This window comes from Epinephelus fuscoguttatus, linkage group LG12, assembly GCF_011397635.1.
Source record: "Epinephelus fuscoguttatus linkage group LG12, E.fuscoguttatus.final_Chr_v1".
Lineage (NCBI taxonomy): Eukaryota > Metazoa > Chordata > Actinopteri > Perciformes > Serranidae > Epinephelus > Epinephelus fuscoguttatus.
The window spans coordinates 26,012,830-26,033,871 of NC_064763.1; the positions used below are offsets into that span (position 1 = coordinate 26,012,830).

General features: G+C 40.2%; 2 protein-coding genes across 3 annotated transcripts in view; one reads left to right on the top strand and one right to left on the bottom strand.

Moving 5' to 3' along the window:
- The window catches only part of LOC125898947 (ryanodine receptor 1-like), a 50,142-nt gene extending 41,808 nt beyond the window's left edge, over positions 1-8,334 (bottom strand). The window contains exons 1-17 of the mRNA XM_049593027.1: positions 8,146-8,334; positions 4,238-4,357; positions 4,042-4,140; positions 3,891-3,911; positions 3,525-3,599; positions 3,291-3,369; positions 3,081-3,193; positions 2,894-2,993; positions 2,710-2,806; positions 2,039-2,113; positions 1,790-1,946; positions 1,514-1,678; positions 1,233-1,354; positions 941-1,127; positions 685-820; positions 462-557; positions 97-215 (exon numbers count right to left, since the gene is read on the bottom strand). Coding sequence (XP_049448984.1) covers positions 97-215; positions 462-557; positions 685-820; positions 941-1,127; positions 1,233-1,354; positions 1,514-1,678; positions 1,790-1,946; positions 2,039-2,113; positions 2,710-2,806; positions 2,894-2,993; positions 3,081-3,193; positions 3,291-3,369; positions 3,525-3,599; positions 3,891-3,911; positions 4,042-4,140; positions 4,238-4,357; positions 8,146-8,193 — 1,809 coding nt within the window. The 5' untranslated portion in view covers positions 8,194-8,334. The remainder of the gene's footprint in view (positions 1-96; positions 216-461; positions 558-684; positions 821-940; positions 1,128-1,232; positions 1,355-1,513; positions 1,679-1,789; positions 1,947-2,038; positions 2,114-2,709; positions 2,807-2,893; positions 2,994-3,080; positions 3,194-3,290; positions 3,370-3,524; positions 3,600-3,890; positions 3,912-4,041; positions 4,141-4,237; positions 4,358-8,145) is intronic.
- A 1,499-nt stretch (positions 8,335-9,833) lies between these two features.
- Positions 9,834-21,002, top strand: nfrkb (nuclear factor related to kappaB binding protein). Of its 2 annotated transcripts, none has more exons than XM_049593028.1 (26): positions 9,834-9,898; positions 10,300-10,452; positions 10,575-10,776; positions 10,882-11,009; positions 11,089-11,260; positions 11,372-11,476; positions 11,567-11,640; positions 11,717-11,798; positions 11,893-12,088; positions 12,202-12,313; positions 12,398-12,524; positions 12,611-12,688; positions 12,780-12,856; positions 12,955-13,001; positions 13,119-13,179; positions 13,272-13,446; positions 13,559-13,665; positions 13,767-13,890; positions 14,291-14,370; positions 14,570-14,766; positions 14,868-15,138; positions 15,223-15,402; positions 16,508-17,239; positions 18,634-18,740; positions 19,843-19,978; positions 20,128-21,002. In XM_049593028.1, the coding sequence occupies exons 2-26, from the start codon at positions 10,327-10,329 to the stop codon at positions 20,266-20,268; spliced, it is 3,837 nt and encodes a 1,278-aa protein (XP_049448985.1). In that variant the 5' UTR covers positions 9,834-9,898; positions 10,300-10,326; the 3' UTR covers positions 20,269-21,002. The 2 variants fall into 2 exon arrangements, with proteins under 2 accessions (XP_049448985.1, XP_049448986.1); XM_049593029.1 differs by having other exon boundaries at positions 14,573-14,766.
- Positions 21,003-21,042: the final 40 nt, after the last annotated feature.

Here is a 21,042-nt window from a genome sequence, read left to right on the forward strand (position 1 = left end):
GATATATTACTAAATTTCATATATTAATATGAACCGCAGTCAACAAAGAAGTTTCAGGTTTTTCCCGACATGCTCCACAAACAACATTCTCCTGACCTTATGATTGCGTCCATGCTTATCCAGCAGAGAGATGATTGATTTGATGTGATTCTCCTGGATAATATTCAGCACCTCTGGACTTTCAATCAAAACACAGTACAACACCTCCAGGATTCCTGTCATAAAAATGTAATTGTACATAAATAAATACTGGCAGCGCATGGTTATATGGTAAAAAAAAAAAGCACCATACAATACAAATTCAGTTTTAAATGACAGGGCAAGGTGTATCATACTAGTGAGCAGCACACAAGCTTTCATCATTTACAGTAATGTGCTCAGTCTAATACATGTTGGCTTCTGGAGAGAACAAACAAAAAACAAAATGTTCATTTCAATGAGCTTCTACATGTCTTAGATACCTGAAGATGCCTCCAAACGATCCAATTTACTGACCAGCCAGTCGAGGTTATCACAGAACAGGGCACAGTTAGCACGATTACCTCTGATCAAAGAAGCTTCACAAAAGAAGAGAAAAAAAGAGAAGCAGGAAAGATTGTTAGTGCACCATATTCACAAAAAAGAAAGGTGGCTAGATATGGAGAGGAGCATAATGCTTAATCTAAAATCACCATGAATGCATACCTAGCAATTCATACAGTAAATTTACTATCTCCTTCCATGACTCTGCGGCTTCTTCCCCAGCGTACTCTGAGAAGTGGGCTGCTGTGTTGTAGACATTGAGTCGATCAACACAGTCCAAGACCAGAGTAATCATTCCCTGTTCAAAACAGTAAAAAATATAGAGATCTTAAATATCAATATTGAACAGAAATAAATCAACCAAACCAAATTTACATCCTAAAATGCCACTGTTACACATTTTCATGCACAGACCAACCTCTTCTTGGAAGAGGTTCTGTCTGTTCTTCAGGGAGCGAAGCTTGAACTGTTTGTCCTCGTGCTCCAGCTCCTCCTCTGGGGGTCGGAAGTAGAAAATGAGGTCCTGCAGGGAGAGCACCACTGTGTCCATGGGCAGAGATGGTGGGTTGGCAGATTTGTTTTTCCCGCTCAGCGCATCTAGACCTCTGAAGACACGAAAAGACCGTGAGAATATCACAACAAATATGCTGTCATTTAAAAATAAAAATGTGGCTATTAGCAAAGATTTGAATAAACTGAAGTAGTGTTACTTGATGAACTGGTTGAAGAGGCCTGTTGTGCTGAAAATCATTCTGGCTGCTTGGGACTCTTCAGTCTGAGATCGAGCCACTGTGAGTGCATCATCCATGTGACCCTCTTTATGGAGTATGGCCTAAGAATTGAACACAGGTGCTGTTAAAACAGTATACTCAACTGGCATACATACACACAGTACTTGCTGACTCAAATGTGTTGGAGCTGTAACTGTAGCACCAGCACTCATTTGTGACTTATAGTTTACTGATCATTTTAATGTCTAATTCTAATTTACCTTTCTCTTTAGAGGACCCAGGCGGGCAGATTTGGCATCAACAGCAGCATATGTAAGCCAGAGGCCAGTTGAAACATGCTGTACAAAGCACATTGACTCTCCGTACTTAATCTCAGGCGTGCCCATGCCTTCCACATCTCGCTTTTGGGCCACTTCAATTTTTTCCTGTAGTTTAAATAAAAAGTGTGTTCTTCATTAAGTGGTAAGAATCACTACACTGTAAAATGGAGTCTTAAACAGAGATTTATGGCTCAGCTGACTTTGCATGACAATGACCTTTGAAATTCTGACGCAGAAGGCTGACATCTTGGAATTTGCCTTCTCCGGGTCCACCAGCAGCAGTCCTTTCTCTTCATCCAGACAAAGGTATCTGCCTGTTGTTATGTGACGAATCCGGAAAGACTGGCCCCATTTAATGTGACCGCCGCTCCAACTACGAACCAGCACAAATGAATGAGCCTAAGCATACTGTAAAGTCACTAAAGGTAAAACACATTATTAAATTCCTGAAATAAAGACACTCACGCAATACGTAGTGGCTCAAGTCTCCATAAGGATCGTGCATGACTGCACACAGCCCCTCCTTCATAATGAGCAACTCTGCAAAAAGCAACATGCAAGTCAATGATGAGCAACAAATGACAGGAAATTTAAGACTGACAAAAACATTCAGATGAATTTCAAATGGTTTCCAATTATGTCAGTACACTACGACAATTAACCTGCAGACACTTGAAGTGGTCTTCAGATAGGTAGCACATTAAAAAGAACATTTGTTAGTTATTCCATCATGATGTGGTAATGCAGATTGCAAGCAGTGACCACTCTGGAAACTCCTTATTGGTGTGTTCAAGAACCCTATGATCCTATGATTTAAAATGCTGAAAAACATTCACAAGCATTGTTGCCAAAAAGCAGAAAAAAATGAAGTGCAAACATTTTGTAAAATGGATAAAGGGCCGTCGTATTCATTAAAAACTTTGTCAGGTGTGGGAGAACTTTCAAGACAGTCCTTACATACCCTGCATCACAAGAAACAAAACACCAGAGGCGGGTTTTATAATTTAGTTAACATGCCAAAAAACGTATTGGTACGCCTTGGGAAATTGTTGACATAAGGTGTAAAGCTAACCAAATCTGTCAATACAGTGTTAAAATATTCAATGGCATTTACAGCAGTGAAAGATTTTGGTCACCTGCGCTGGTCGTCCCCTTGGTCAGCTCCTGGGATTGCCAAACACTCGTCCATGTGTCCATGGAACAGCCTGAGCACATACCCGCCGGTCAGAAAACCTAGCGAGTAAAGAGTCATATTGCCTGAGAGAGTGGACAGTTTTATGGACAAAAGAATTTCTTTTTAGCAACAACAAAATTACAGACCTTCAGCAAGCTCACATCCAGACATCACAGGGGTCATCGTCCACAGCGTTTGCATGAAAGAGGCATCAACCATCAAGTCACCACTGGCGTAAGACAGATGCTAAAAAGAAGTGCAGGCTGTAATATTAGTAGGATTTATTGACAACAATTTTTCAGTTACACTGCAACTAAATAAAATCGCGGTTACCAGGTATCGCTCTGAAGAAACACTGACAAGAATGAGGTCATCTCCCACCCTGACCTTCTCGCCTTCAGACCTTTGCTTGGAGGCCGGATGGATGGTCCACCAGCAGGCCTCTCCTGTGACGGACAAACAGATAAAGAATGAAGAAATCTATCTATCCTATCCTACCTATCCTGTGTGTGGGACATGATGGACAATGAATTTCATAGCCACCTGTGGAGTCTTCCTGTAAGCCCACATCAAAAGCCAGTTTGTCTGTCAGTGAGCGCGAAGTAGTCAAACAGCTCAGATACTGCAGCATAAAGAGTGGGATAACAACTTAGTGTCATGAGATGGGATGCACTCCAAACAATTAAGAGAAGAATAGATTGTGAGGATGGCTGCTGCTTAGAGGAAAGGACAGATCAGAGCAGCATTAGCCACATACTTGATTGTAAATGTGCTTACCATGCTGGAGTGAGTGTGTTTCAAGAGGATGGCATGTCCGTACAGGAGGGTTCGGTGACCCCCACCTTGTGATGACTGGGAGAGGGAGGGAGGCACATCAAATAACAGCAAATATCAATAGGGCAAGTTTACAGACTCAGTAAGGAGGAAAAAAAATACACAGCCATATTCAACAATTGTAAAACCAAGCAAGTGCAGGCGATAGTAACCAAACTAAACGATCTCATACCAGCTAAGGCAAATGAGAAAAACAATAAGTTGCATGATAACATTTTTTGTATGATAACACCAATGATGTGAAAGGTAGCTGCAATGAACTTTCAGGGTGAAGCAGTACACAGTGACAGGGAGAATGAGCAAACATACCCATTTGTCCAAATCAACAGCCTATGGTGGGCAGGTGGGAGTGAAGGAGTGTGTGCCATCAAGTCAGAAAAGAAACAAAGTGCGTTTCAGTTGTTGAATGACCAATACACTGTGATTGTTAATTATATCATGGGTTCATCCCATGTCTTACCTCATCCACAGAAGAGTTGGACAGCATCTCCTGTAATGCCCGCACAGACAGGGACTGCTCCAAAATGAAGCAGCAGATAGCAAGGTCTGGAGGGACATTCTGAAACACAGGGCGATCAGTAAACCTGGTGAATAGTAGAAATTAAATTTCTCTAAGAAATTAGAAAAAAAAAAAGCCTTAAGAGGTCTTTCACTACCTGAGCGTTTGAAGTGGTCTCAAGGAAGCACAGACGATTCCCAAATCCTTCACATGACAGACACAGCTTGATCTGCTCCTTCAGAATAGATGCAGTACACTGCAGCACCACCTGATCATCCTACAAAAACAAAATAAGTCCAAGGTCAAGTAGGAGTGTTTTCAGGGGCCTTTTTTGCAGGAAAACATGGGGACAGAGCAAGAGGGACTGACATGCAACAAAGGTGCCCAGCCAGTATTGTCTGAGCCAAACCTGTTTCTACATGAAACTGTGAACATCATCTGTGGATGATCTTGAGTAAATGTGTCATGATTTCTGGAAAAATACATTGCTGTTGAGTATTTCAAATGTATATTTTTGTGCTTTAAGAAGCACAAGCCTAATGTGATCGAGTTGTATTATATTAGAGAGAAGGTAGACATCTCTACAGCCGATATCTCCAACACTCATCAGCTCCCATTAAAATAATCTAGATTGATAGGTTAGCGCTATGTTTTAGATTTTGTAGCGTTAAGTCCCTTTAAAACATGCCATTTATGACTGATCAAATCCATATGACGTGAACTGTACTATATTTGCGAGGGGTGACATTACAAGTGAAACTAATTTAGAGCTTGTTATGTACCAAGGAAGCTGTTAACAAAGGAACATGGATGATGTAGATGTCCAAATGTATCTCACCACATGATCATTTTGTTTTGGCCAATACACCTTTAACCAAAAAGTCAAAACTGAGGCCAACATAAATAACAAAACCTTGGGACATAGCATGAATAGTTTCCATACACAACTTTTCCTAACCGTCACTTGTTTTTGTCCTGTTAATGTATTCCTCTGTGCCTGTCACTGGCCCAGCTCTAATCTCCCCACCTCTCTGGCTCCAAGACACTAGCCACTCCCCCTCAGATCTCTATTTCAGGCCGCTGCACCTGCTGTTCACACATCCCCTTCTGGAGAGCAACAGATATTTAGGATTTGACTGCCAGAAAAAAAAGGCCCCCATTGCACAGATTCGATATCTTAATTAGCTAGATTGCTGAGGAGAGGAATATTTAAAATGTTCCTTCAAGTCACCTTAGCCAAAAACTTCACGCTCGGTTGTTTGTCAGCTGTGTTGGTTTAATCTGCAAATGCTTCTGATTCATTTACACTATTAATCAAGACATGTCAGTAAGTAACAAATGTCATTTTACTACAAATAGTTCAATATAGTTTATACAATTGTGTGTTTGGGTTAAATGTTTGTGTAATTTACTTTAGTTTGTGCCTTATTTTAGTTGTTTCTGAGGCTGTAAACTGGCAACAGACTCTGCAAAATAAATATAAACTATATTTAAGATAATTTGTGTTGTGCCTGAGTGAAGGGGAGATGGTGCAGTCTGTTTCCTCTTCATCTAGCTCATGTCCTGAACATACTGACTACTCTAATATTTTATTTAACAATAAGAAAATATGAATATGAAAGTCAAGTCGGTAGTTTACTAATAATTTACACCAGCCACAATATAAAAGTGCTAAATGCATTTGACAGTGTTGCTACCTTAAAGACAATTCAGCTAAATATTAGAGACCCTACAACAAATTGACAATCCCATCATAGCATATGACGGAAGTAAGTATCAAGTTTCTGACACATTCTTTCCCAAGTTACTGTGTGGAGAAGAATGTGTCTACAGGCAGACACACTGACAGACAGAGTGAACGACAGATGCCACCGTGACAAATTGAGGCTAGCAGCTGTGTGTTTTTCTAAAATTCCAACCAATTTTACCCTGTAAAAAATACTATAGAAAAATACAAAATGTTTTGAAACCAGCATCTGATAACAAACATTTCTAGTAATACTTTAATAGTAAAGTTCCCACATGGACTGAAGTAAGCAGGTGCTGAAATGGGCCAAGCTTTGAACTTGTTAATCCTCAGACAGTATATTTAGAACTCAGCCGAGTTCAGGGTGAACAGCTACAGACTGACCGCAACTTTATGGCACATTGTTAACATATTTAACTTTATTGCTGTATTACAAGCTATTATATGACAAATAAAAACATGATTTTTTTTTAGAGTTATGCAGCTGCTAGAGTAAGTATGTAAAAGAAAACACATTTAGATTTGATTGGTTCATGCTCATCAACACATTAAGTAATACATCTTCAGTATGCTTCGGGATGCACAACTTATAAACAAGTGGCTCGAGGAACTGAGTTTCAGGTAGTACTTCTGACGCAGTCTATAGATAATCAGTGTTTGGCTTACACTAACAGCAGGGCTAGGGTTACCAGCATCGAGAGAAACTCGAGTGACGCTGTGTACTATGTGGAACATCTACAATAGCTGAGTATTAACGCTGACTATCCAAATAGAAAGTGCTACACACAGAAGGCTCCTTGCAAGGCCACAATGCCCTTCTGCAGAATTTGGCACAGTGATCTAAAGTGGAAATCCGATACGTGAAGCTCAGCGGTGAGTAAAAATAAACTGATTTAACCTAAATATTCTATAATATGCAATGTGAAATCAATTAAGTAAAAACTGCAAAACTTCAAAGCAGTACTGAACCCTCTCTAAGCAAGATATCTGTATTGAAAATACGTTATCTTAATCACAAATTGGTTATACAGTAGAACAAAGACCTGAGAACAAAGGTGTGGATTGACCCAATACGCCCATGTTAAATGCTGGTGTGGGTAAAGTACACTGACATCATGCACAGTAAGTGATCAATTATGGTTTACAAACAGTTATATTTATAACTGTGTCATAAATAGCAGAGAATGGGTACTCTGCGAGAGATTATCTCCATCTGAACCTGCTATTCATTTCCAAGGAGCAACAAAGTACATATCACATCATGTTTGGGCAAATAAGTCCCTAAGCAATTTCCAATCAAACATTTTTAGGTGTTGGACACTACAACAGGTCAAATGCCTTTTTTTCCTAAAAAGTATGGAAATGGGTGGTTATTTGTGACAAGATAAAGGACTAGTTTAGGTAACATTATTAATTTATATACAAATGATAGTACACTACCCAGAATACTTAAACTGTTTCTATCTTTACTCTCCAGAAGCAAAAAACAAAAGAACCAAGTCTTTAATCTGGAATAACATCAAGCAAAAATATTTTAATACTGGAAGAGACAGGAAGCTGTCTGTGATTTTTTTTTTTTTGCTAAACCTTCACAACCATATCAGCGTTATTCTGTTTTAGATCTTTAATCTACAAGCCAAGACAAAAATAATCAAGCTCCCATAAAACCAGTAGCTATGGTACAATTAAGTCAAGCAGTTAACACCACCAGTCCATCCATCCAAAGGATACATGGATGGATAGTTCCAGCATTTGTCATCAAATGAATCTGGGTGCCTCCAATCTTGCTTTACGATGGATCTGTTCAAATCCACAAATCCAGACTACAACACAACCTTCTTGTGGGAATCAGAACAGAACACTGTCCTTTTCACTTAACAATTCAACCTATTTCTTTTTCTTTTAGTAAGTATTTAATTATCTTAATTGCAATCAAAGTAAATACTGCCCATCAAAATAAATGTGATGCTGTCAGTGTCAAAATATTATAAAACCTTCATGTAACTGTATCAAAATGCTTTGAGCAATCTGTTACATGTTCATGTAGTAACAATCATCTGGCGTGAGAGGTTTTCTTCTTTGAGAAAAAACAGTACCAGAAACCCCCTGAGATATAAATAGATAACAATGCTGACAAAAGCAGCCACCTGTCCTTGTCAATCTGTGCTCAGTCCATGTAAAGAAAGTTACCCAACACAGTATATGTCTACGATGTATTATGCAGCAACAATTCATCACACAAAAAGCTAATTATTGCACATTGTTGACTGAATAAGTTCACTAATACTTTGTGAGAAGGGGCAGTGAGCATCACTTACCGTTCGCAGGAACTGAATCTCTTCCTCTCCATCTGCACCCTCTGCCATTCTCCCAAGGCATTAAAAGCAAAACCTTGAGAAAAATGGGAAAACGTTTGTCTCTGAGTTCTGTAACTCCTGGTGCCTACTTGCCCAACACATAAGGCAGGGAAATGTTGGTGAAGGTTTCTGAAGGGCAATGTGGTGGGTCCTGTGCGTCTCTCCAACTGTGGTATGAGGCAGAGGGATTGACTGTTCATTCCTGCTCATTACAGCATCATAAAGAGGTGGGGCAGCAAGCTGAGCTAGCAATTCAAATGCTCCTGTTATGGTATCTGGACCTTTGTTTTTCACCATGTTGTTACATTATAAACAACTGCAGGTAAGATATCAAAATTTAGTGAGAACAATTTAAAATAAATGTTAAATATGAGACAGATTTTATTAACAGACTGAATTGGCAGAGTTTTAACCCTTGTGAAACTTCAACCTTAGGAATATGAAATATATCACTTGCAGTCTTTCCATGAACTTTCCATTACTCTTTATTCATCTCTATTCCATATCTGTTGTGTGAGATATTCTTCTTCTTCTTCTTCACTTTGTTAACTGCTTCTTTCTTTTTAATTAAACTCAACACCTGGGAAATAAAGTAATTAATATAAGGGGGAAAAAATAGGGTGTGCTGCACTGGGTCAAGACACTAGGTGCAGGTAAAAAATCAGGTGTTCTTCAAGGATTGGAATACGGTTCCTGCAAATGAAGTGATGCTCACCGCCTCTTCTAACAAAGTATTAGTGAACTTATTCAGTCAACAATGTGCAATAAATAGCCTTTTGTGTCACATTGAGTAAAAAACAATGTACGCTGATGAAGACACTTTACTCTATCTATGAATTAATAAAGAAATTTTAACCACAATCATTTTGGACTGCCTTCTTTATTGATTAATATAAGGTTATGTTGTTGCTGTTTATCTGTGAACAAAGTTACATAAAAGACATAAAACACAAAAGTTGATAAATAATGAATTGCTTAGCTGTATAATTTATGCTTAATGACAGACTTTTATTTTCATTATATTTATCAGTTATATTTAATTACAATGAGGGTGCATATGTATTATTTATATTTTTATTTTAAATATACTGCAATCACACTTAACTAATAAATGAGAAACTTTTGCTAGCACATATAGGCTATATACGTCTTATAGCTAGCATTATGCTAATTAGCTATGGCTACCTTGTTTTATTTATATCCCTGGGAATTAACAACAACTCACCTGTAGGATCAGCTGTCTGTCTGCTTTGCTATCTTCTGCGCTTTCTGTTAAGAGTAAAGAAAAAATGAAAATAAATTACAGTAATGTAGAAAAAACCCCAGAATATACACTTTAATAAAACCTACCAGCTAGCAATAACTTAGCTTTAGCTTAACGGTTTCAAAGTTAGCCAGGCGACCGTTAGCCCGTTTAGCCGACTATGTGAGATTAAATATGTAAAACAAAAATTATGCACATCTTCTGCCCATATTTAAGTACGATAAGAACTAAGAACACTGTTAAAAGAAACAAATTTATTAGGTTTTGTGCATAATTTTTCCGTTTTATAATAAATAACCATGCATACTTATTAATTTCCTGTGGAGGTCAGCAAAACCCGGAAAGCGCGAGCAGCGTTCCTTTTCTAGGTCATTCAAATTCAGTAGAAGAAGAAAACGGTACGTCGGTAAAATAGTTCCCCCTTCAATCATAAACACAAAGCAGTGTCAGGTAAGAGCTATTATTATTAGTTTTTAACCAGCAGTATGGAAACAGTCAGAATATGCATATTTGCCAATAGGTCGTAAAGCAATGGTATGTTTGCGTTGAACGTTGAAACAGGAACCCAACCGTTGTAACTGGCTCTTTTGCTAATTTAGCTGGTAGCTTAGCTCGCTAGCAGCGCTACGTGACTGTACTGAGTGGCTAATGTTTTGACATTGGTGAATGCTTGGAAATGTTCGTGTCGTTTGTAGTAGTGAACTACCAGACTTCACAAGTCTATAAAACACAACAACGTTTGCAAGTTGAATGACAGGAAGTAAACACATCAGTTGGCGTCAGTCCGCAGATTAAAACGAGGTTTGTGTGATTTTTTTTTTTTAGCCATGGTTTTCTTTTCTTTGCGAAAGGCTTAAAGCTTGGTGCAGAGGAGGAGAATGGATGCCCTCACCCACATGCTTACAGACCCTCTTGATCCAAAAGAAGAAAACAATGGACAAATTACAGAGGAGTGCATGCTAGGGAACTGTAAGCTGAACCTTCCAGAGGACCTGCTTGAGGATGTGAGTTGTCTGACGCTCAGAGATGAAATGCTGCTCATTCCTGCTTTGTTCGTTTGTTCAAATGTGTGAGATACAGCGCAGATAATGCATCCATTTTTGCTGTGTGCCCTTTGTTTTATTAGCCTGAAATATTCTTCTCTGTGATGAGTGAGAGCACCTGGCGTGAAGTACTGTCAGATTCCCAGAGGCAGCACCTTCGTCAGTTTTTGCCGCAGTTTCCTGACAACAACGTTGCGGAGCAGGACAGCACCATCGGTGACCTGTTCAACAACAGAAACTTTAACTTTGGAAATCCCCTTCATCTTGCACAAAAACAATTCAGAGGTCCATTCTAAGTATCCACTTATTTACCCACTAACACACAACTATATCATGCTGAGTTGTTATTTGAAGCTCTTTGTAATCATGACTCTCATTATCTCCACCCAGATGGTTACTTCAATCCTGAGGTGGTCAAGTACAGACAACTGTGTGCCAAGTCCCAGAAAAAGCGACAACTGTACTCCCTTCAACAGTATTACCACAGACTCTTGAAGCACATTCTCGTCTCCAGAAAGGTATTCTCGTAAATGTTTGAAGCATGAGGCACTTAGCCTTTTGCAGTTAGGCTTAATCTGTCTTCTTGTTGTATTGTAGGAGTTGCTAGACTTTGCAGTTCACAATGGTTTGGACTTTCCACCAAAAAGAAAGTTACCAACCAAGACTCACGCTGAAATGCGGGAGCCAAGGGTGAGAAGAAGATTGAGCCGCATATTAAAGGAGGTCAAAACTGAGTGTGGAGACAGCAATGCTTCATCTGATGATGATGGTCAGTCTGTTCTTTAGTGTCATTGCCAAAAACAATGCCTTTTATTTGTAGCGCATTCTTTACTAAGAAGCATGGAAACACTAATTAGAGTGTTATTGCATATGCTTGTAGACATATCATTATGGACACCGGCACCACAATCACCTTCCTCTCCGACACCCACTGTCTCACTCCGAGTTCTTCCCAGCCTCTCCACCCAAGACATGAAGACTACTGGTCAGTGATTTCTGCAATATTAAGATGATGTTTGTAAAATGTTAAAGCACAGTGAATGTAATGTTTGAAAGACATTTTATTTCTTCACAGAAAAAATAGAACTAGGGGAGCGGGACTTGAAATCCATGCTGCAAAACCATCGGGAGAAGAGGAAGCGACAACCAGTAAGTATTGTCAGGAGGTGAGAAAACAGATGAGTCCTCATTGGAACAGTATGTCATTAATGACTGATTTACTCAGGACCATCCGGACTTGATGACCTCTGATATCCATCTTGGAGACATACTTTCAAGAGCGAATATTGGGCGGAAGGGGACCGTGCGTAAGTAAAATAAAAATAAAAAGAATCTTAAGTCAAAGTCTGTTGTTGATTTTATGACACACAGTTAATGTTTGTCTTTACTTTTTCCCTGCAGCGCTCTTTGAGCTGTCTCTGCCTAAGAAGAAGATCAAAGATGAGAGACGGAAGAAAAAAATGAGACCAATAAAAGTGGAATCTGAGGATCCCTGTGAAATTCTTGCACCTTCAGACACCCCATCAGCACCACCAGCGAGTATCATCAACTCCCTGCCGGACACACCGTCTACTCCACTGCCCAACATCAAGGAAGAGTGAGTCTACTGCCACACTGGTGTTTAAAGTTTGAGAACTGTGTGTGTACATAAACTATATTCACTGTGATACCACCATGCAAGACTAATGTACAGAACCATCATTATTGCAGAATTGTGGAGGAGTCTCAGAGCAGCCCGGCTCCAGTTGAGGAAATAGCTGTCAGTTTCTTCAGCTTGCTGGAGAGCATCTTAAGGGCAGAGAGCTTCACCAGCACTTCAATGGTATGCCCTCACTCCCACATACAGATTATAAAAGTGATCTAAGTTCGGACTTCACATTATAATGCCTACATTGCGATCTCTCAGTTGGAGGAGAAAGTTCAGATGTGGCAGTCTTCTCCAGCCAGCTCCCTCAACATGTGGTTTTCATCCGTCCCATGTTGGTCTGACTTGGTTCTTCAAGCCGTGCAGTTTCTTGCAGGAGAGACTAAAGGTATTTAGCAGCGGCCACTCACACTGAAATGGTCAGGCTTTATCTTTCACTCTTTGTTTCTCATGTGTGCTTTGTTTGTTAATCAGATGGCATGATGGCACTCCCAAGTGGCTTTTCTCCATTTGTGGAGTTTTCTGATGAATCTCAGCAGTGGAGGTGGATCGGTAAGAGAGATCAGATATTGAAATCCCCGACTGATGCTTGGTATTCAGTCTGATTGTATACATGAGGATTAAAGTCAATCATTTATTTTAGGCCCCACTCAGGATACAGAGAAGGACCTCAGTGCACTCTGCCAGCTGTGGCTGGACTCCAAAGATTTAGTTATCAAGGTAGTACCATCATTATACTACAAATACAGTTTCAGCACTCACCCTGCAGTTTATACTGTGCTATGCTAAATGTAAACAAGCTGATTTGTCTTCCACAGACAGAAAATGAAGACATGCTCGAGATGACTTCTCCCACGCCGAGAGTGTAAGATTCAGCGATTCAAAAAGCATTGCAAACATGTTCTGAAAAGATAATCATTATATGTAGCCTTACATTTACATAATGAAGTTGTTTTACAGTGTTATATTTCTAACCATGCAGCTCAACTGATTATGTGGTGCGGCCCAGCACTGGAGATGAGAGACAAGTGTTTCAAATCCAGGTTTGTTTGTGCTACTAAAATCTTTTTTACGTATAGTATTTTGCCTGGACATGAACTCTGTAAGCTGATGCCCTTTTTGGTTGTGTTATTAGGAACAGCAGCGATACAACCAGCCACACAAAGCCTTCACCTTTAGGATGCATGGCTTTGAATCTGTGGTGGGGCCTGTTAAAGGGGTGTTCGATAAGGAGATGTCACTCAACAAAGCCAGGGAGCACACACTGCTCCGCTCAGACCGTCCACCATATGTCACCATTCTCTCTCTGGGTAAGGCCTTCTGTTTAAATCTAACTCCATTATCAGGCTGTGGGCAGTCAGTGTTTGATGGTGTGTGCAAAGAAATCACACAATTCTGACTTCTGCCCTCTTTCTACTGCAGTGCGGGATGCAGCAGCCAGGTTACCCAATGGTGAAGGAACGAGGGCAGAGATCTGTGAACTGTTGAAAGACTCACAGTTCCTTGCTCCAGATGTGACCAGTGCACAGGTTTTTCTTCTAGTCATTCATCTTCTTCTGTCAGAGTGACTTGTATGTACTTTACATTGGCCTGCTGCAGCCTTTAAGTTATTTCTGTCTTTGCCATTTAGGTGAACACAGTTGTTAGTGGGGCTCTGGATAGACTTCACTATGAGAAAGACCCCTGCGTGAAGTATGACATTGGCCGCAAGCTCTGGATTTACCTGCACCGCAGTCGCAGTCAAGAAGAGTTTGGTAAGAAACCATGTGCTTGATTTCAGGGTTAAACTGTCCACCTTTGTAGTTTATTCAAAAGTGTAAAGATCTCTAATCCTGTCGTTTTTGAGCAGAGGCAGCTGATAAGGAGTCATGTGTCAAGTTTGATTATCTACTGTTGTTTGAATAATAGATTGACTTCTGCTTCACACAGAATTCTTATAGATTGTGCTTTTTTAAAACCACTATGAATTTAAACATTTTCAACCTTTTATTACTTCATCCTTGATCCTTCTATCATCTCCATCCCCTCTTGACTATACTATGATTGCCCTCATGTTTAGAGTAGCAAAGTGTCTCATATGACAGGCACGCAGTCTTTAAGATCACTGTGATGCTGAAGAGGGTTATTCTCATGTTTGGTCTGTCTCCCATCCAGAGAGGATCCATCAGGCTCAAGCTGCTGCAGCAAAAGCAAGAAAAGCTCTCCAACAGAAACCTAAACCTGCATCCAAGCCTGTGAGTTTACTGCAGGAAACACCACACAATGTAAAACATACACTACTTCTATTTAGCTTATTTACTGTATTAAAAAACTCTGCTGAAGTTGTGCTAGTGTAGTGGAAGCTATTGTTTTCATGCTTGGAAGTTTAAGGTGTTGTTTATTAACAACAGTGAAGCTGCTGCTGATGAATCCTAAGCCCTGTGTATGTTTTAGAAGTCTGGAAGTAAAGACGGAGGCAGTAAAACCCCTGGATGTCTGGATGCAGGACAGGATATAGGCTCCAATCCCATGTCACCAACCCCTACAACACCCACCCCAAACACACCTGGGACCCCAAAGTCACCCTTACCCTGCACAGCCACCACGCCGACAAAGACTGGAGTCCCGGAAACAATCAAAACCAGCCCAGGGTCCGTGTGATGCAAAGTTTTTTTCTTATTGACATTGTACAATACATTCATCCGTGTAATTTGAAATACTTCTCCTCTCTTGTCCCTTGTTGCTCTCCCAGAGTTCTTCTCGTGTCTCCTCCCACGTTGCCCCAGCTGGGAACCATCTTACCCACCAGTCAGGCTTGTCCACCAGTTTCACAGCCAGTCACATCCCAACACACGGCTCGGATAGTAAGCCACCTGGCGGCAGGCTCCCTCCCGCAGGTACGAGTTGTTTCTGCTCAGCCCGGTCTGGGATCTTCAGCAGGAAGTCAGCAGGCCACACTGGTGCATCAGAGCCCTCATCAGATCAGGATGCCGGTGTCAATGGCAGCCAAAGGCATTTCACAGGTAACCAGATAAAGAGCCGTGTTTGTTGTTTAGCATATTGCAAATGTATAATTAATTCTGTCTGTTTATTGTGTTTATCAATAGGCGGTGGTGTCTGTGCCTCTGAGGAGTCAGTCTGCTAGCAGTCCAGTCCAGGTGCCGACCACACTGTCTGTTTCTGCTGTAGCTGTGGCCAAACCTCAGGCTGGATCACCTGGTAGTCCTGCTAACAACCCTGCCTCCCCTGCTGTGCTGCAAGGAGTCACCAGCCCGAACATCAAACAGGTGAACCAGTTTGTTTCAACTGGGATATTTCCCAGCTAGGCTTTTATGAACAGTTGCCATTTTGCCGAAGTTTAATGACCAGTTAGAGCATAAAACTGAATGCTCAGGAGTACAAGTGCAGAAATGAGTCTCCCAGTTCAGTTTAGTTCAGTCTTTTTCCCATTTGGATTTTTCAGTTTTGTTTTATTTATTAAAGGGTTAATTGCAAGGAGACATCCAATTACCAAAAATAAAGAATACAGTATATATATAATATATAATAAAGGTATGCATTATCAAACTAGGAGACATTCCAGTACATTATTTTTTAAGTGGTGAGGAGACCAGGCATTCTTTAAGGGATCTATTAATTTGTCAATGCATCTCAGCGCAACACTGTCTTATTACATGGCACTCTGAAAATATATGACAGAGATTTGCATCCTGGCTTCCACACAATCTCCAGCACTTGGGAGACTCTCCTGTAGGATTTTTCTGGTTTTAACAGATTAAGTCTACAGTTTTTGGAGCTGAATGTAACAAACAGTATTTATTAAAAAAGTAATCAATGTAATTTGCCACGTTAATGGTGACAAGATTTATCTATAGCAGTGATGCACGGATTGCAGTTATATTCGCCAGCACCACAGTTAATCCATGGATTGTTTGGGTCGGATATAAAAATTAACATTGTGATTAATAGCAAATGGGTGCAGTATTAAGTAGCTGTTTAATTTTAAAAGTTTAGTTCTGTTTCCTTTGTACTGTAACTGCAAGAAAATAAATATTTAGTTTTGCTGCCTAAATGTCCCACAATATGTGTTGCAGTGACATCACTGTGTGCATGGAAACATTTACAATTACTTAAAGCAGCATCTCTAATCATGAAAGTAAGTAGTTGCAGAGAACATACATCAATATAGTTCATAATATAAAAAGCAACATAGCCTGCAGGGACTGAGTGAGGGGGAGTGAAATGTCCATGTGGGTGCAGGTCTCTTTATTGGAGAAAATAATGAATTTAGGTGGGCGGCAGATGGATGAATATTCATACACTCAGATTCAGATGATGTTAGAGACAATCCGTGCATCACTAATCTGTTGGTTTGTTGTTGTTTTTTTAAAGGTGTCTATCACAGGCCAATTGGGAATGAAGACTGCAGGAGGAGCAGGAATTCCAATAACGGCTACAAACTTGCGGATCCAGGGTAAAGATGTCCTACGTCTTCCACCGTCCTCCATAACTACTGACGCTAAAGGACAGACAGTGCTGCGGATCACCCCAGACATGATGGCAACTCTCGCCAAATCCCCCGTCGCGACCGTCAAACTCACCCCTGACTTTTTGGGCACTGCTGCCTCAGGCAGTAAGAGCATATCAGCCACTCTCCATGTGACACCGCCACACTCTTCACCTTCCTCTGCCTCCAGTGCTACATCCTGCACAGGAGAAGTGCAGACCACTAAAGCAGGCCCTGTTACCTCCACTTTGCTGAAGGCAGCAGGAGACACAGCCATACGCCTGATGCCCACTTTGGCTGTCACTGTGGCTGACCAAAAAACTAGGACCTTCTCCAGCGTGACCTCCCCTGACAAGAGCGGCGCCACCATTCGGATAATGCCAGGCCTCGGCGTTATTCCACAGAAACAGGGCCAGACCATCACAATGACAACCACCACTGGCGGTAAACCACTCACAGCGTCTACGTGTGCTAATGTAGTCACCATGGCTGCCAGCGTTGTGGCTGGTGCCAAGGGGATCACAGTGGCGCCTGGAGTCTCGTGCTCACCTCTGACGCTAGGAACAGCTACAGCCACTGTGCGGCAGGTCCCTGCTACAGTCGTCACAACACAAACCGTAAGATAATTATTTTGTTTCTGCACACATTTTAAAGACATTGCAAGAGTTTTTTGTGTAGTTTTGACCAGGGGTGCAACGATACAACAATCTGGATCAGTGTATCGGAATATTGATACATATCACCATCTTCAAGAAACGTCTTTACTTTGGAATTTCTATGGCACTTCTTCATAACCGTTTCCATCCTCCAACCTCCTTCCTATACATTCAAACAGTCCTAGCTACATAGCACCAGGCAGATAATAGTAAGCAGCCAAAAAAAAGATAATGAGGATATTTACTGACATTAATCACAGGCCCTTCAATTTAATCAAATCAAAATTGTATCGTGGCAGACTTTCTGATACCAGCAAACATGGTATCATTGTCCAAAAAAATAGGTGCATATTGTGGTGAAACTTGTGATTTACACCCTTAGTTTTGTCCATCTTTTCCATCACATGAGGTATATAATTTAATATAATTACAGCTGAAGTACATCTTAATGTTTCATATTTTAATCTTAAGATTTTTAGCTCCACTTAAAATGGTGTGTAGCTCAAAAGAATGTCAATTATAGTCAGTTGCACCTCTCTGGATGTACATGTAATAACCAGCATGGCCTCTAGGTGTCACTGTTTCACTGTGTTGGCACCTGTGGGAACACTGTGCTCCGCCAATATCTGGATGACAAAAGCCAGCAGTTTGATAAGTGGTAATGTACATACACTATGTCAGAATACTAAACACACATTTGTTACATTAATGCTAATGACAATAAAACTGTACAAACAAAAACAATGACAGACCATTATAACATATCAGGATTATCAGATGAGGGATGTTGATAAGGGCGGTGCTCTGAGTGCTCTATTGTTATGCAGGTTCAACCAAATGTTTGTCTGTGTCACTCACCCACATCATGGAATGTCAGTTAGTGGGAAATAAAGAGCACCAGCACTCACAGTGAAGAGATGCATGACTATGCAACACACCACAGATATGTTTTAATGTGATCTGCGGTGAGATAATAGATACAGCTTCTGCTTACAAACAGTCACAGTTTGCCCTCAAAAAAGGGAAGTGGTCATTTGCAATTGGATGTCAGGTGTGAGCTGCAAGCTGAATATAGATCTGATCTAAATTTAGGGATCTAAATTCAAACTGTTGGGTTTAAATGGGAACTTGAACCTAAAACTACTGGGTGCTTCCTTCTAAATACCTCAGAATAGTTCATTTATAGATTTGCATAGTTTCCTCCAGAGAGAATCAGAATCCATCAGTGAGGACTTTGTTTTAACTTGAATGACTGTTGATGTGTGTATTGATCCCTTTTCACTATTTATTCAAGAAGCTTCCGTCAAACATAAAAGTCATGAGAAACAATCCTCTTTTTTTTGGCAACACTACAGGGAAAGTTACCTGCACGGATAACTGTGCCCCTCTCTGTCCTCAACCAACCACTGAAGAGCAAGAGTGTCGTGACCACACCAATTGTTAAAGGAAGTCTAAACACAAAGTAAGTCTCATCATCTGCACTGTTGCTTATTATATATATATATATATATATATATATATACATATATATATATATATATATATATATATATATATATATTTAAATTTTTTTTTTTTTTTACTTACTGTTTCTCTTGTTCAAACCTTTTCCAGACAGAATAGATAAAGAATTTGATTGTAAAGATCAATTCAAATTCATATTGTAAAATTAGTTGTAAAGATTGCATTATTTAGTGATTTCCACTATATATTTTATTTTAATGTGCTGTGAAATTCCAGGCTCTACTTTGGGACCACTTATGTTTTAAGTATACATTTTGGAGCATCTTAAAGGTCCAGTGTGTAAGATTTAGGGGGATTTAGTGGCATCTAGTAGTGAGGATTGCAGACTGCAACAAGCTGAAACGTTCTTGAGTGTTCATTGTTCAGAAGGTTTATACCGGGAGCCAAATTATCCACAGAGGTCTCTTCCTCTCCAAAACAAACAGACCAGGTGATTTAAACTAGTAAAAACACAGAGTAGCAGTTTCTTGTTAGTGTTAGTGTTTTTCTAATGCTGTCTGGCAAGTCGGAGACAGATATTGTGTGTTCACCTTTTTTGTTTGATAACTTAAGATCCGCACATTTAGGAGGATTTTCCTGGTAACTAAATTATCCGCAGAGGTCTCTTCCTATCCAAAACATACTTTTAAAACACTTGCATTTTTCCGACACTCTCGTTGCAGAGAGGCTGCTAACTGCTGTGGCCAAAGCGAAAACGCGAATGCCCCTATCTAGAGCCAGTGTTCTCGGCTACTGTAGAAACATGGCAGTGCAACATAGTGATCTCTGTATACAAGGACCTGCTCTGTATATAGATACAAACGGCTCATTACAAGGTAGAGAAAACACAACAATTATTTTATTTTCAGGTGAGTTTCACTAAAGAAAATACTTCCCTATGTTCCATTTCTGCCAATTTATTATCCCAAATCCTACACACTTGACCTTTAAACACATTTATTTATATAGTGTCTATTTTTCTTTATTGGTTCCTTTTCTACAGCTCTAAGTTGGGCTGGTAGATTAACATGTTCATTTTTTTCCCTCTCTTGTCTGAGCAGTATCAGCAGTCTGGGTAGGAACATCATCCTGACCACCATGCCTGCTGGCACGAAGCTGATCGCGGGGAACAAACCGGTCAGCTTTGTCACAGCACAGCAGTTCCAGCAGCTTCAGCAGCAAGGACAGGCCACGCAGGTTAGCTTACATTCCACTGTAAAAATATTGTCAAGATAAGAGGATTATGAATTTATAACACCTGTTCAATCAGAAAATGTTTACGCTGCTTTATGGTCAACTTGAATAAACACAGAGCATCTGGAGGCTGACTGTCTTTCTCCCTTTAGGTTCGCATCCAGACGGTCCAGGCACAGCAGCTCCAGCAGCACATAGCAACAAGCTCCCCGAAATCTGTCTCCACAGTCGTAGTCACGACAGCACCTTCGCCCAAATGTGCCCCCGATCCCCCACCTGCACCTCAACAGTGATCCTATCTCCTCAGTCAGCAATGAATCGTAGGTCCACTGTATAATATATACGTGCCTGTATGTGTTTGTTGGAGTGCTTGTAGTTCTCAAGCTTTTGCAGGATCTTTTGTTTGTTCTCTCACAAGACACATTGTTACCGAGTGTAACATGCCTTTATTCTTCCTAAATTGGATGATACCCACATAAGCCAGAAACATGATCGTTCTCTGCAAATGCCACGAGGTTGTTCAGATTAACACTTTCTCTACTGAACGGTATTAATCTTTGCAGAGTTACCGCTATTATCAGTATGTTGAAAACTGTCATTATTGCTGAACTACATTCCATCTCTTGAATTATACTCCCCACATTATCATAGCGAAGATATTAAACAGCTTACCAGGCTGTTGACAGCTACAGCCATATTCCAGCAGGTTGCATTTTTTCCATAGAAGTTCTGGTTTACTTTTTCGTTCATGAGTTTGCACACTTTCAAACCACCAGTACCTAGTTGATATTTCACCTAACCTCCTATAAATTCAAATCACAACTCATTCATTCATATTAAAATGCAAATTCAAATTGCTATATGACATTAAAAAAGATAATTTCTCTGTCACGTCTTTAAATGTTTGATGTAATGCAGAATTAGCCAATATGAAGTGAGTGGGGCTTAAGTCTGATTTCTTTGAATGTTTTGACTTGTTGATTTGTGTTTTAATACATTATTTGTTCTCTTATCAGATTACAGTTCATGTAACTTGTACTTTTCTGTTTGTAAAATACTTCAAGAAA